This window comes from Tenrec ecaudatus, chromosome 2 (genome assembly GCF_050624435.1).
Source record: "Tenrec ecaudatus isolate mTenEca1 chromosome 2, mTenEca1.hap1, whole genome shotgun sequence".
In the NCBI taxonomy this organism is placed as follows: Eukaryota; Metazoa; Chordata; class Mammalia; order Afrosoricida; family Tenrecidae; genus Tenrec; species Tenrec ecaudatus.
In genome coordinates this window covers 253744320-253759935 of record NC_134531.1, presented here as the reverse complement: position 1 = coordinate 253759935, position 15616 = coordinate 253744320, and the positions used below count along the sequence as shown (strand labels likewise).

General features: G+C 41.3%; 1 protein-coding gene across 1 annotated transcript in view; it reads left to right on the top strand.

Annotated features, from left to right (window-relative positions):
* CRYBG3 (crystallin beta-gamma domain containing 3) overlaps positions 1–15616 on the top strand; it is a 149437-nt gene that overhangs the window by 42605 nt on the left and 91216 nt on the right. Inside the window, exon 3 of the mRNA XM_075542432.1 lies at positions 6911–7335. Coding sequence (XP_075398547.1) covers positions 6911–7335 — 425 coding nt within the window. The remainder of the gene's footprint in view (positions 1–6910; positions 7336–15616) is intronic.

Below are 15616 nucleotides of genomic sequence, written 5' to 3'. Positions count from 1 at the left end.
GGGGGAGGAGGGGAAAAAAGAGGAGCTGATACCAAGGGCTCAATAGAAAGTAACTGTTTAGAAAAGAATGATGGCAACATATGTATAACTATGCTTGATACAATTGATGTATGGATTGTTATAAGAGTTGTAAGAGCCCCTAATAAAATGATCATTAAAAATTTTTGTAATAAAATGAAATTGCTAATATGTGTATACTTTTATGTTGTTGCTTATATTTGCAATCAAATATTTCACTTTTTTGACTTCTATCTTTTTAAACTTTGCTTATTTTTGTTTCATAAATTTAACTTATTTTTTGAGGGCAGTTTAATTACTTATACACATTTCTCATTGAATTATGTAGGCAACATTAATAAATAAGCAACTGAAACATTTAAGGAAATTGAAAAAGTCTTTGGTAAGTTTAAGATATAAAAATTGTGGAGGAATTAAAAAGCTGAAAATTGAGATCAAGTGGTACTTTAAAAGGATGATAGAAAATTCTTAAAATATATACTTCATTTATTTATTTATCTATTTGTTTATTTAAAAATCATTTTGTTGGGGGCTCGTACAATTCTTATCACTATCCATTGTGTCAAGTACATATGTATATTTGTTGCCATCATCATTCTCAAAACATTTGCCTTCCACTTGAACCCTTAATATCTGCTGCTCATTTCCCCCCTCCCTCCCCACTCCCCCTACCTCATGAACCCTTCATCATTCATAAATTATTATTATTTTGTCATATGTTACACTGCCTGACATCTCCCTCTACCCTCTTCTCTGCTTTCTACCCCACAGGGAGGCAGCTATATGTAGATTTTGCAGTCAGTTCCCCCTTTCTACCCCACATTCCCTCTACCCTCCAGGCATCCCCACTCTCACCACTGGTCCTGGAAGAGTCATCTGCCCTGGATTCCCTGTGTTTCCACTTGCTATCTGTACCAATGTATATCCTCTGGTTTAGCCAGATTTGTAAGGTAGAATTGGGATCATGATAGTGGAGGGAGGAAGCATTTAAGAACTAGAGGAAAGTTAGATATGTTTCATTGTTGCTACCCTGCACCCTGACTGGCTCATCTTTCCCCACAACCCTTCAGTACGGGGGTGTCCAGTTGGCTGCCGATGGGTTTTGAGTCTCCACTCTGCACTCACATATTTACAATGATACGATTTTTTGTTCCTTGATGCTTGATATCTGGTTCCTTTGACAGCTCGTGGTCACACAGGCTGGTGTGTTTCTTCCATGTGAGCTTTGTTGCTTCTGAACTAGATGGCCACTTGTTTATCTTCGAGCCTCCAAGACCCCAGATACTATATCTTTTGGTAGCCAGGCACCATCAGTTTTCTTCACCACATTTGCCTATGCACACGTTTGTCTTCATTGATCGTATCATCAAGGTGGGCACCACTGACATGATTTTTAGTTCTTTGATGTCTGATAACTGGTCCCTTCGATACCTTGTGGTCAGACAGGCTGGTGTGCTTCTTCCATGTGGGCTCTGATGCGTCTCAGCTAGATGGCCGCTTGTTTATCTTCAAGCCTTTAAGAATATATGATGCTTTTTATTAATTTAGCACGCTATACCTTCCTTTGGAAATCCATCTGTTATGCTTTGAAACTAAAAGTCAAGTAATAGAATAATGTTTGAGACACTGAAATAATTACTACTTTTGATAAAAATTATTTAGATCCTTAATGATGCTGTTAAAAAATGAATGTCTTTGATCACCGACTTTTCCATTTTTTATAAAATGGTCATCTCCCTAAGTTGCTAAAGCAGTTAGGAAACATTCATCAGTCAGCAGTAGAAGCCTTGTCCACCTGGGACACCCAGTTCCAAGTCCCCAAAGATGTACCTCATGTACAGCCAGCACCGTTTGTCAGTAGAGACTCGTGTGCTGCCTTGATGTTTAACCAGATTTCAGTGACGCTTCCAGACCAACATGGACTAGGAAGGAGAGCTTGACGATCTACTCTCAGAAGTTAGTGTAAAATTCCTGTGGGTGACAGAAGTCTTGTTCTACCGTAACACTCATCTCCATGAGCAGGGACAAGCCAGTGGCAACTCATAATTACAAAAGCATGCTAAGAATATTTCTGTGATATCTTAATAAATAGCTTATGTTTATTCATTTGCTCGTTTGTCTTCTGTAACTAGCAACCCAGGATGAGCAGAGTAGGAATAAGAAATTGATGTCGTTTTGTAGGTCATTTTGACCTGGGGAGAAATGCAGCTGATAATTACAACAAAAATAAATGGTGTGGGTAAAGGAGAAGAGATGTGCAAATATCTTTCCTGTCCATGAACATTTTAAACATCCCAACTGGCATATTGTCCGCTGGCCTGCTCAGAAGTCATTATGCTGTGTATGTGAGGAAAGGGCGCAGCTGACTTAGCACGGGCTCCGAGAGTGAGCTGGAGGTTGCACTGAGGCGGTCGAAACGAGTGTGGCTGGGTTGCAGTTGAAGGCAGTGAAGGCGGAGACAGCAACTCCTGGCAGCGGATAGTGTTCCTAATGCAGAGACAGACACGTTCTATAGAAAAGTGTTAACACATGAGTCTAAAAACACTATGTTGCGCTTAAAGCCAAAGGTGGGAAACAAGCTGTGATTATTGACCTGAAATTAATGTGCTGGGTTAATGGGGTCTACACATCTTTTCGCATGCTAACTCCCTTTAGTCATAGTGGAATGCTCCTGTGAACCATTTTGAACTTGGACTAAAATGTGGAACGAAGTGAACAGTTGGCCTTCTCATTATAAAGCTCTTGCCTTCTTTACAACTTTATCACAGGAACCTTCAGTGCCCTAAGGTGGTTGTGCCTGATCTTTTTCTGACTCACACGTCAGCTCTCCTCCGTTAAGGCCTAGTGAGCATGACATCTGACAGATACTGCCAGATACTCTTGGATGTACATTCCTTTGACAAGTATGTGAACAAGCCTGTTCAAAAGGCAGGGCAAGTTGGTACATTTGCCTCAAGCTTTACAGAGTACAGGAAGCGTGAGGTGGAATGCCAGCTTGCTGTTTAATACAGAAACTCAAGTTGGTCTCCACTGAGAGCACACCCGTTTGCATTACTGGTGTACAAATGGCGCGGGGGCAGCATCTGCCCGAACTTCACAAGAGGGGAGAATGAAGACACTAGCATCAGCCACCCACACCTGTTCAGATGTGACCTCCTCCTGCTCATCATTTCTGACCCCAACCTTGCCTCTCATGGCATGCTCGGCTTCTTCTGCTGGGCTCACCAATTCATAGCAATAGTCATGCTGACCTCACAGATAATGTTTACAATTCTATTACTCACTGGAGAAGTAACAGCGTACGGCTCAGAATCTGAAAGTTTTCAGGAGTTAGTTGTGTGATCAGGACAACCTCTTCTCCACTGAGCCTGCAAGTGGCCTTTTCTCTCACCCTCCATGGCCCCTTGGCTTCTGCCTTACTGGGGAAAATGTTATAAATCTTCTTTAGCAGTGCGGGTTAAGTGCCCAGAGGCACCCCACCCCACCAATGAGACTTGGCCCACAGTCACTCAGCTGTAGCCCAATGGGTTGGCAAACCCAGCTCTACCTAGTACTTGGAGATGACTCACTAGGCCAGCAGGTCTCCTTCCTGCTCAAAGGCAGATAGTTTTCTCTCCTCGTAGACCAGGCAGCCTACTGCTCTGTCTCCTGCTGCTCTTTTGGATTTGCTGCCTCTACATCTTTGCTGTTTGTCATCGTCTCTTGCTGTCTGTGAGTCGCGGCTTCCTGTCTCCTGTATTGAAGAGATTCTGAGCAGGAATCTTGGGTCCAAAAGCCATGTCCCGCTCTTGGCTCTTCTTCTTTGATGGTAGTGAAATTTCCCCTTCCTGCTTCCTGGTATGGTTCATTTTAAGCTTAGAGGGATGGCAAAACAGATCAATCCCCATGAGAGAGTTCCATATACCGGTACTGATTTGCATGGTCCCACCTCCACAAGGGGGCCATGCCCTTATTCACAGAACTAGCAGACTCTCCAGCCACTTTGATGACCACAGACACCTCACATTTGCAAAGTACTGAGTTATGCAGTAAGCTGCCAATTGCAAGGCCAGTAGTGTGTTTGAACCTCCCACATGGGAAGAATGAGGCTCGCTGCTCACATAAAGATTAAATGTCTTGGAAACTCAGAGGGGCAAGTCTAGTCTTTCTTAGAGTCGCTATGGGTTGGAATGTACTCGATAGCAGTGGGTTCAGGTTTGTCTTTCTTTTTTGCCCCACCTGGTAGTTTGTTGGAAGTTACCAGGACTGTGGCTGAAAGGGCCATACGAAGTGTTCCACTGCAGCATAATTGCTCATCTATGAGTCCGTGAAACGCATCTCAGGAAGCATTTAACATTTGCAAGGCTACCTGGTGCCACTCTGGGTTTGCATGAACAAGGGCATTAGGTCTTTGTGTTTTTCTAGAAGGCCTCTCAATGGGCTTTACCCCTAGATTTGGAAGCACCTCGTTACTGTCTTCCCTCATTCTCTTCAGGGTGCCCGTGCCTAGAGGGGTGGCTTCCTGCTGAAATGCAGAGCTATATGTAGGTGCTTTCGCATAAAGCTACCGTGTTTGGAAATGCTGCGAGCTTTCTAATCATAAGAAATGAATTTACATATACATAAACACCACGGCTTGCTATAATCTGTCCCTTGACTTACCTCTCCAAACTTACCTCTTTGTTTTTCTTATTGTACCTTAACAGGATAGTCATATTACACACACACACACACACACACACACACACACACACAGCGCAGATGTGTGCCTGGGAAACTCAAGGTCGCTTTTTAGGTCTCAGTTCCAAGTGTGGTTTCTTTAGGAGGCGTCCCTTGAGTTATCTCCTCTGCCGCCGTCTCTACCCAGTCTGGGCTGGTCACGCTTGCCCTAGGTTCTCCCCTGTGCTGTGCTGCTCCCTTGGCCACATGTACTATATTGCTTTGTTAAAGTTTTGCTGATGGTGCGATTCGGTAGATTGTACATGACTCAAGGGAATAGAAGCCATCAGTCTTATTCGTAAAGTATCTCTGGTGTACAGTGTAGAGCTTGTCATAGGCTATCAGTCAGTGTTTACAGAGTTGAACTGAATTTGAATCATCTTGCCCACTTGGTTTAGAAGGCTGATTAAATTCATCTTTATTTCATGTGGGCTGGAAGTTGGATATTTCCTAGTAAAATGATAAAGCTGAACTTTCTAATAAAGCTTTCTTCATCAGAGGAAACTCCATCCATTAGTAGCATCCTGTAATTGAGGCAGGCCAGCTAATGACTTTAAAAGAATCAAAAGCACTTGCTTTAACCTACATCAAGTATATAAGCATTTAAGAAGTCCTTAGTAAACTGTAAGCTCTTTAAGAGACAGACACCGAGGAGATTCAACTTAGGATTCTCCATTGTGTGGCATCTTAACGTAATGTAATTGTTGGATAGAAAACTCATCCCATGGATCTTGTTAAATGTGAATTGCCAGAGCACACTAGGGCAGATATTATACATAAAGTAGTTAAAATTTACTTTAATATTATTTCCTACTTCCGAAAAAAAAGGAGGGTGTTCTTTTCTCCAGTAGAACAATTTAAATACTAACTATATATCGAAGTCCAGAACAATGAACAAGTCAGCTTTGGAAAAATAGAACCACAATGCTCCTTAGAACGGAGGCTGGCGAGTACGTCCTCTTGCCTCCTTTGACTGTGTGCTCAGGAAGGATGTATTTCTTAAAGGACACCACAGGTGGTGGAGGGACTGAGATGAAGTGATTCAACGACTCAACAATGGCCTCAACCATATCAAGCATCGCAGAGATGGCATAGGATTGAGCAAGCAGTGGTTCCTTTGGTTGCCATTAAAGTTTGCTGTGAGTATAGGCCAGTTTGGTGGCAACTAAACAGTGTATTCAGTACATTAAGTGATATAACATTTTGATATCTAGAAGATTCCAAAAGTTTCTAACCTGTCAAGTATGCATTCTTTAGAGGGGGCTGATTCATTTATACAGGGGGAGTGAAAATTCTTACCATTTAGAAAGATTGTGGCATTCCCAAAGGGGCACAGTACATACACAGGTCTGCGTTTTATCTGTGACGGGATCCCCAAGGCTGGTGACCTCATGCATAACTGAATGAAATGCTGCCTACAGTTTTATTCACTGATTTCAGAAGTAGTCCAGCAGGCATTTCTTCCATAGTACCTCTTTGCCTAGAAGCCCTGCTCAGTCCTGTCAGTCTCAGCAATATACAAGCTTCCCGTGACATGGATGGATGTTGTGCATGTAACACATTGGCCAGGAATGGAATCTGGACCTCTTCTCTGGAAGGATTCTACCACTGAACCACCATTGCTGCCAGCACCACTTTCAAAAGCCAAACCAAATTCTCTGCCATGGAGGGGATGGTGGCTTTGTAACTGTATAAACAGGGCAGAATTGCCTCTGTGAGTTTCTGAGACTGCTACTCTTTACAGGCGTAGAAAGCCTGTATTTCTTCCACAGAGCGACTAGGGATTTCAAACTTCTGACCTTGCAGTTAGCGGCCCAACACATAGCCACTATGCCACCAAGGTGCCAGTCTGGGTACTGGGGGCCGAGAACCACGGTTGTGGCTAGAGATCTGCAGTTCCACGGTTCTTTGACATCTTTGGTGTAGCTTCACAATGAGCTATTTTATAGATTTTCCTTACACCCATTTTTTTTTGAGTTAATAAAATTTGGGTTGTAGTTTTTCCCCCTTGCGATTATATACCAAAGCTCATTCTAAGGTTAGTGATTTTTAAACAAAACTTAAACCATTATATAAATGCAACATGTTTTCTTGACTCAGAATCTGTAATCCAGTTGGCGTCCAGTAGTTCCGATAACTTTGTCTTTCATGTTTGGAATGCTGATGCTTACTATGCTCTCATTTGTTTTCACAGATCCAGAGTGAAGACAGAAAGAGCCATGCTGAGAAGCCATTCACGCCTCCAAGGCAGGAAGATTCCAAAAAGCCAAGCGATCTTTCCAGCACCGCTTCCGATGCCAAAATAGCAGAAGGCGACAGACAGCCCAAAGAAAGCTTTTTCCAGTTTCTTGGTAACTTATTCAATATCTCAGGAAAACCATCTCTTGGTGAAACCAAACAGTCTTCTTTAAAAGATGACCGTGACAAAACTGAGAAAGACTTACCAACTCTCAGTGACCGGCCTGAGGAAGGGATCAAAGGGGAGGAGATTTTCAGTGGCTCCATTGACGTTCAGATGCCTCCAACTGAAGGACAAGATTCCAATTCCACTGAGCTCTCAGATAGCTTTTCCCTGGAAACAACACAAGACAGTGAACAAGAAACCAACGATTTGGTAAAGTAAGTGTAAAATTTCATCGAGCTCTAAGACTTACCGTATATACTTGTGTATAGGGTTCGGCTTATAAACGGGTCAGTGGTACCCCAGCGAGGTGTAACATCTCACGGGTGATCGCCGTTTCTCCACTGTTCTTTCAAAGTCCTGCTAACAGTGCAGGGCTTTGAATGTCTGTTTACTCACATCTAACCAATCAGAGCCATCCTATGACGTGGACGGCGCCAATTCACAGAAGCACCCATAGTGATTCACTTATGGTGGCAGCTGAACTGGTAAGGATGTGTCTGTGGCTGCGCTCCATCTCTCCCCTCTGGTCTCTGTGTTAATTCACGTCCTACATTTCCCAACCTAGGATTATACTTGAGTCAGTTTTTCTGGTTTCCCAGGTAATAATTAGGTACCTCGACTTATACTCGGGTCGGCTTATTTTCGAGCATATACGGTAGTGTTTATTGAGCTAACTTCCAATCCTTTTAACTGGGAGTTGGAAAGCGCATTCTATGATATTCCTACAAAAACCAGCTGCGATTCCAACTCATGGAGACCATCTGCAGTCAGGATAGCATTGCGCTCCATAGTGTTTGCAGTAGTTCTCTGGCGGATTGTCTTGTTACTGATTATCTAGGTTTATGGATAAGCATAGTGGGGTATCTAATCCCTTGTTTCTTAGCTATCGTGAATTGAGATGATAAAATCACTTTAGCAGCATAGAATAGCTTTTATTTTATTTCTAAGTAATCCTAATCACGCTTTATGCCGATATTTATTAGTTTGAGTCATTCATATGACCGCGGTGGCTGGCACGAAGTCGACCAACTATGTAATACAACTAAGTCAAACTTACGTTTATTGCTTAATTTCTGTTACTGCTGTATCGCGAGGGTGTGGCCAAGCAAGGTGTTATGAGCTACACGAGCGTGCTTGATACCAACTCCTTTTAATCTACTGGAATTTAAGGGCATTTTCACTGGGACGCAGATACTTGCATGTATAAGTTTACTACAAACTAATGAAAAGGCTGGGACCAAACCTTTATGGTTATGGAGTCAAGACTCATCGAGGCATTTTCGGTGCCTTGCTTTTATTAAGCTACATTAAATTCAAATCTAAGGACCTCGCTCTTAGAGAGAAATTAGATTTATTTAAATAAAAATACTGAAAAGATACATAACTTTTACTTAATGCAATGTATTTATTGAAAGTCTTGTTTTTGGGGTTTGGCAAGATATATTTACATATTAAGTAATAGGGGGTAAGGAGGCTTGTGATTAAAAATCTTGTACTTTTACTTGTGTGTGCGTATGCACTGAAAAATTAGGGTTAATTTTTTATGTCTTTCAAGCATTAATTAAATAACAAACATTAGATTTATGTGGATTAAGGAATGTTCAATATAAGTCCAGCTACAAGTTACTTGACTGAGTTAAGGCCTCAGACGGCCTAGTTGGATCACAGCATCCTTAAAAATTAAAAAATACCAAATGTATGAAACCACAGTTATGTGTGAGTGTGGACCGATTAGGCATTAATCCATCATGATGTCTTATTGAAGGGGAAAGAGTCGACGATTTTAGATGAGATGGTCCCGAAGATTTCTCAGAAGTAGGTTGCTAAGCCTTTCTTACAAGGCATTTCTGGAGCGACTTGAATTTACAGTGTGTCAGTTAACAGCTGAGCACATTTATCATTTGCACTACACAAGGACTCTGTGATGTCCCTACTACTACCTAAAAAAAAAGTCACTTTACCATATAGGCATTGTAGCACCTTTTGATTGTTTTAGGGAATAGTACTTAATACGGTTAAATTTGTGGTAGTACAAATACATGACTTAGAACTTCTTTGGATGTCGATAGTCTGAATTTCTCCTGGATTAGGACAGTTGTTGTGTTCACTGTGTACATTTTGGGTACAAGAATAGTCCTAAAAGGGTCACAGGGAGGAGATGAGCCAGTCAGGATGCAGTGTAGCAACATTGAAACATACAACTTTCATCTAGTTCTTAAGTGTTTCCTCCTCACCACTCTAGAGGATGTACACTGGTACCGATAGGAACTGGAAACACAGGGTATCCAGGACAGATGATCCCTTCAGGACCAGTGGTGACAGTGTGGATACTGGGAGGGTGGAGGGAAGGTGGGGTAGAAGGGGGGAACCAATTACAAGGATCTACATATAATCCCCTCCCTGGGGGATGGACATCAGAAAAGTGGATGAAGGGAGACATCAGACAGTGTAAGATATGACAAAATAATAATAATTTATAAATTCAAGGGTTCGTGGAGGGGGCATTGCAGGGAGGGAGGGGAAAAATGAGCTGATACCAAGGGCTCAAGTAGAAAGCAAAATGTTTTGGGAATGAGGAGGGCAACAAATATACAAATGTGCTTCACATGATGTATGCATGTATGTATGCATTGTGATAAGAGTTGTACAAGTCCCCAATAAAATGACAAAAGAATAGTCCTGAGTTTCATATTCTCATTATTTGTGGAATGAAATTGGAGTGATTAAGAAACTAAATTGATTATATCAATGAGACTAGATTTATGAACACGGCTCTAAGAAATGAAACATTTTTTTAATTAAATACTTTTATTGGGGGCTCGTACATCTCATCACAATCCATACATTCGTCCATTGTGTCAAGCACATTTGTACATTTGTTGCCATCATCATTTTCAAAGCATTTTCTTTCTACTTGAGCCCTTTATATCAGCTCATTTCCCCCCTCCCTCATGAACCACTGATGTTATAGATTATTTTTATATCTGAAATCATTCTCCATCACCCTTGACCCCTTTGCTGTTTTTCGTCCCCCTGAGAGGCAGTTATGTTGATCCTTGTGATCAATTCCCCCTCTCCCAACCTTCCCCTTATCCTCCTGGTATCTCTATTCTCCTTGTTGGCCCTGAGGGGTGTATATATCCTGGATTCCCTGTGTTGCGGGCTCTTCTCTGTAGCAGTGTGCGTGTTCTGGTCTAACCTTATTCATAAGGTAGAATTGGGGTCATGATAGTTGGGGGAAGGAGGCATTAAGGAATTGGAGGAAAGATGTGTGTTTCATTGGTGCTATACTGCACCCTTACTGGCTCATCTCTTTCTTGTGACCCTTATGTGAGGGGATGTCCAATAGTCTACAGATGGGCTTTAGGTCTCTATTCCACACCCAACCACCACCCCACCCCCCACCGCCCAATTCACCTTGGGTATGATTTTGTTCTGGGTCTTAGATGTCTGATACCTGATCCTATCGACACCTCTTGATCACACAGGCTTCTTCCATGGGGGCTTTGTTGCTTCTGAGCCAGCTGGCCGCTTGTTTATCTTCAATCCTTTAAAACTCCAGATGCTCTCTTTTGATAGCCGGGCGCCATCAGTTTCTTTACCCCATTTGCTTATGCACCCACTTTGTCTTCAGTGATCGTGTAGGGAAGGTGAGCATCACAGAATGTCGTATTATTAGGACAAAGTGTTCTTGTGTTGAGGGAGTACTTGAGTCGAGGCTCAAAGGGAAAGGAACTCTTAAGTGCATTAAGTAGGCATTCTCCTCTACCTCTTTCTCCAATTAACAAACTAGCGCTAGCATGTTTTTCCCTTTCCTCAAATGAGCTAAAAGGAGCATCTTCTACCTGACAAATATTTAATGATGCAGTATTGAGCCCAAGAAGCATGTAAAGTAAAAATATTGTTTTATTGATGTTCATTTTACTTCTACCTGAAAATTTGTTCCACTATTTGGAGTAATCCTGTAGGTGAGTTCCAGTCATATAGTTCTGTATGGGTTTTTTTTTTTTTTGGATGGCTGACAGCACCTCCGTTGTTTTGGGGTTTTTTTACATTTTATTAGGGGCTCATACTACTCTTATCACAATCCATACATATACATACATCAATTGTATAAAGCACATCTGTACATTCTTTTCCCTAATCATTTTCAAAGCATTTGCTCTCCACTTAAGCCCTTTGCATCAGGTCCTCTCCTTTTTTTCCCCTCTCTCCCCGCTCACCCCTCCCTCATGAGCCCTTGATAATCCAGAGTGTTATTTTGTCATATCTTGCCCTATCCGGAGTCTCTCTTCCCCCCCTTCTCTGCCATCCGTCTCCCAGGGAGGAGTTCACATGTGGATCCTTGTAATCAGTTCCCCCTTTCCAACCCACTCACCCTCTACTCTCCCAGCATCGTCCCTCACACCCTTGGTCCTGAAGGTATCATCCACCCTGGATTCCCTGTGCCTCCAGCTCCCATATGCACCAGTGTACAATCTCTGCCCTATCCAGTCCTGCAAGGTAGAATTTGGATCATGGTAGTTGTGGGGAGGAAGCATTTAGGATCTGGGGGAAAGCTGTGTTCTTCATCAGTACTACATCACACCCTGACTGACCCATCTCCTCTCCTAAACCCCTCTATGAGGGGATTTCCAGTGGCCGACAAATGGGCTTTGGGTCTCCACTCTGCACTTCCCCCTTTGTTCACTATGGTATATATATATATATATATATATATATATATATATATATATATATATATATATATATATATATATTGCATGATGCCTTACACCCGGTCCCTTCGGCACCTCGTGATTGCACCGGCTGCTGTGCTTCTTCCATGTGAGCTTTATTGCTTCTTAGCTAGATGGCTGCTTGTTCACCTTTAAGCCTTTAAGACGCAGACACCATCTCTTTTGATAGCCAGGCCCCAGCAGCTTTCTTCGCCACATTTGCTTATGCACCCGTTTGTCTTTGGGGATCGTATCATAGAGGTATGCAGCCAATGATATGATTTTTTGTTCTTTGATGCCTGATAACTGATCCCTTCGGGACCACGTGATCACATAGGCTGATGTGTTCTTCCATGTGGGCTTTGTTGCTTCTGAGCTAGATGGCCGCTTGTTTATCTTCAAGCCTTTAAGACCCCAGACACTCTCTTTTGATAGCCGGGCACCATCAGCTTTCTTCACCACATTTACTTGTTCGCCCACTTTGGCTTCAGCAGTTGTGTTGGGAGGGTGAGCATCGTAGATTGCCAATTTAATAAAAGAAAATATTCATGCATTGAGGGAGGCCCAAGGTCCTTCCTCCACCTTAATACTAAACCTATAAATATAGACACATAGATCTATTTCCCCATCCTCATATATATATTTGCATGTACATGTCTTTGTTAGACCTCTATAAATGAAGTGGTGTTAACAAACACAGGGACAAGGGAACAACATGGGACCGAAAATGGTAGTGAGAGGGGAGTGGCAGGCCTGGTGGGGAATGATCAAGGGTAAGGTTACGTAAAGAAGAGGTGTAGCTGTAACCCAGGTGGGGACAGAGCATTGTAGTAGGGCAGGAGGAAAGTCAAGGGAGATGGAGGAAAGAGCTGTATGGTTTTTAAAGAGCATCTTCGATTTGTTTGCTCTCAGTTGTTTCCTCATGGCAAGCTTATGAATCATCGTAGGCCCCTGATAGCTGGGCTCAAGTAGGTTAGAGCTTTGTCTGAAGGATGATGTAGTGGGGGCTTGATCCAAGACCCAAGATCCAAACCCATTGACACCAAGTAGATTCTAACTCATGGAGAGTATATACTACTGAATAGACCAAGTAGAACTTCTCCATAGGGTTTCTGAGATTGTAAATTTTTACAAAAGCATACTGGCACATCTTTCTTTGGAGAACCAGCTTGTGGATTCAAACAGCCAACGTTTGGGTCAGGAGCTAAGCAATTTAACCACTGAATCACTAGGGCTTCTTGCTCTACACATGTTAAAGTGTACTGCTAAAGCTACTGTAATTGAAAACAATGTCATAGCACATAATATTTGCTGGACATTAAAAAATATAAGAATAAGTAGTCTTTATTATATTTTTTTATTTCTTATTTGAATGTGATGGAATTAAGTTTTTGTATGGAAAGAAGATTTTGTTGGAGGAATTTGTTAATAATTTAGAAGCAAAAAAGTAAAATCTAGATACATATGCTTATATGAGGAGGCTTCTAAAAGATCATAGAAAATGGAATTAAAAGATTATGAAAATTTCCCACAAGCCTCTTGAAAGTTCCCATGTATTGAAATAAGATGCCATAACAGATATGTATTAAAAACTTACAAAGCTAAAAGGAGCTATGTGTGAATTGGTACTATATTGTTTTAGTGAGAATGATTTCCAAAAATTAGTAATAATAGTAGACATCAAGAAAAGATGTCAGTAGATTTAATTTCTTCAACTTTTCAAACTCCCTTATATCAAATGATATAAACGAATTTAAATTGGCAAATGGGAAAACTGTGTGCAAGAATGTGACAGGAAATGCTTGAACCAAAACGTAGTTCGTGACGCTATGCAGCAGATGGGGAAAGGGGAGTGGGCAGGTAATAGAACAAGCCATAAAAGAAATATGAATTACTGAGGAAACAAAAAACGCATACTCACTAGAAATCAAAGAAATGCAAACTAAAATTTGATAGAGATTTTTTCCCCTTTAAAGTTGATGATAAAATTATAAGAAATGATACTAGTTGGTAGACTAGAGCTCACGGACACTGCAATACAGGGACTGGGCTCCAACATGGTAGCCTGTTTCAGGAATTCAACTGTCAATAGTTACTGAAGGACCTTAAAAATTGGGTTATATCTGATTAAGTACAATGACGATTTTTAAAACATTTTAAGAACAATAGATTTGAAAACAAACATCCACCAGCAGAAAACTGGTTAAATTCCAGTACATCTATAATATACCTTAGCCTAAAGCAGAGCTGTTTATTAGCCCTTGGATTAGCATCCTTCAGCATCACCTGGGAATGTGTTAGAACTGCAAATTATTGGCCTGCACCCCAGACCCAATGAATCAGAATCGCTGGGAGTGGAGCCAGCAGACTCCTCATGACCTTTCTAGGTGTGCACGCATGTGTGTGCATGCACGCATCCACCCATGCACATGCAAGCTGCTTACACTTGAGATCCGTGTCCTAAAGTAATTTCAGTTAGTGGGGAAAGAAAAACACACGCACCCATACAGGACTCCCACCCGTGAGGTAATAGGCTTCTTGTAGACCTGACTTTGGAAATCTTCATTTATCATGCTTGCAATTCCAGTACCTAGTTTTAATAATTCACTGTTGACAATGGTCAGTTTAAGGATTATAATTTATTTTGGAATTGAGTGCCAATCTGGTTAACAGTTTGACAGTGCACTTATGGACAGCTCACAACTGACTTTCAGTATTGTGTAAACTATGGCTGGAAAAGGTAATAATAACTTTGAGCATTTGTTTTGTAGATTAAAGTCCTTTTTGTTCTGTGATAGGAATTTACTAAGAGTAAATATATAGCTAATTTAAAAAATTCCGATCATGAGATGTTTTCAGGCATAACACATTTAAAATTAAGATCATATAAGAAGGTAAGCTTAAAAAGTGTATCAGGGCTCTAGTTCATGTATGCATTAATTTATTCAAACAACATGTGTTTAAACATGTCTGCTACCCGGTATCACCTACAGACACGTGCTCTCCACCATACCCACGCTTGTTAGCGTGCGGATAAAACAAACAAACACGAGGTCCGATCAGAACAGTGGCATGGCTTTTGTGGGGACCCACTGGGCTAGTTAACCTCAAGGCAAGGAAGGAAGGCAGTTTAGAAGGCTGTGGCTATTGTTTGGGGGACTTTGAAAAAGGGAATCTTGATAAATTTTTATCTGACACAGGACGATTACAGGGATTATTAGGAACAAATTTTAAGAGAATTGAAAACTGCATTGGTGAAAAAAAAAAGACCAGGAAAATTGCACCTAGGAGTTTTTTGCCACATGAAAATACACCTGCACATTCTTTGTTGCCGCCCTGGGGGAATTTCACTGGGAAGCCTTAACCTCTTAGAGCTCTTGTCCCTTCAGACATTTTTTTTCTTCCCAAACTCAAAGACCATTTAAAAAGAACACAATTTGAGATTCTTGAATATGCCCAAGCTGCCATTTTGTTGGGTGCAGATGGTACAGTTATTTGGGGGAAGAGTTAGAAAGATGGAAATGAAACACCACTTTACAAGTGTATGCACCTAACTAGAAGAGGTGTCTAGGAATAATAGCTTTATCTTTGGTTTGCTATTTTTTTTTAATTAATAACGTTTTCTCTGACTTCATAGCTATACTGTTTGACTTAGCTTCATACTTTTGAAATTATTAGATTTAAATCTCACATAGATTACATTTTTGTATATAGAGAAGTTAGCCGAAGATTTTGCATTTCTTTCTCATGTAAAAAAATTCTTCTCAGTTTTTACCTC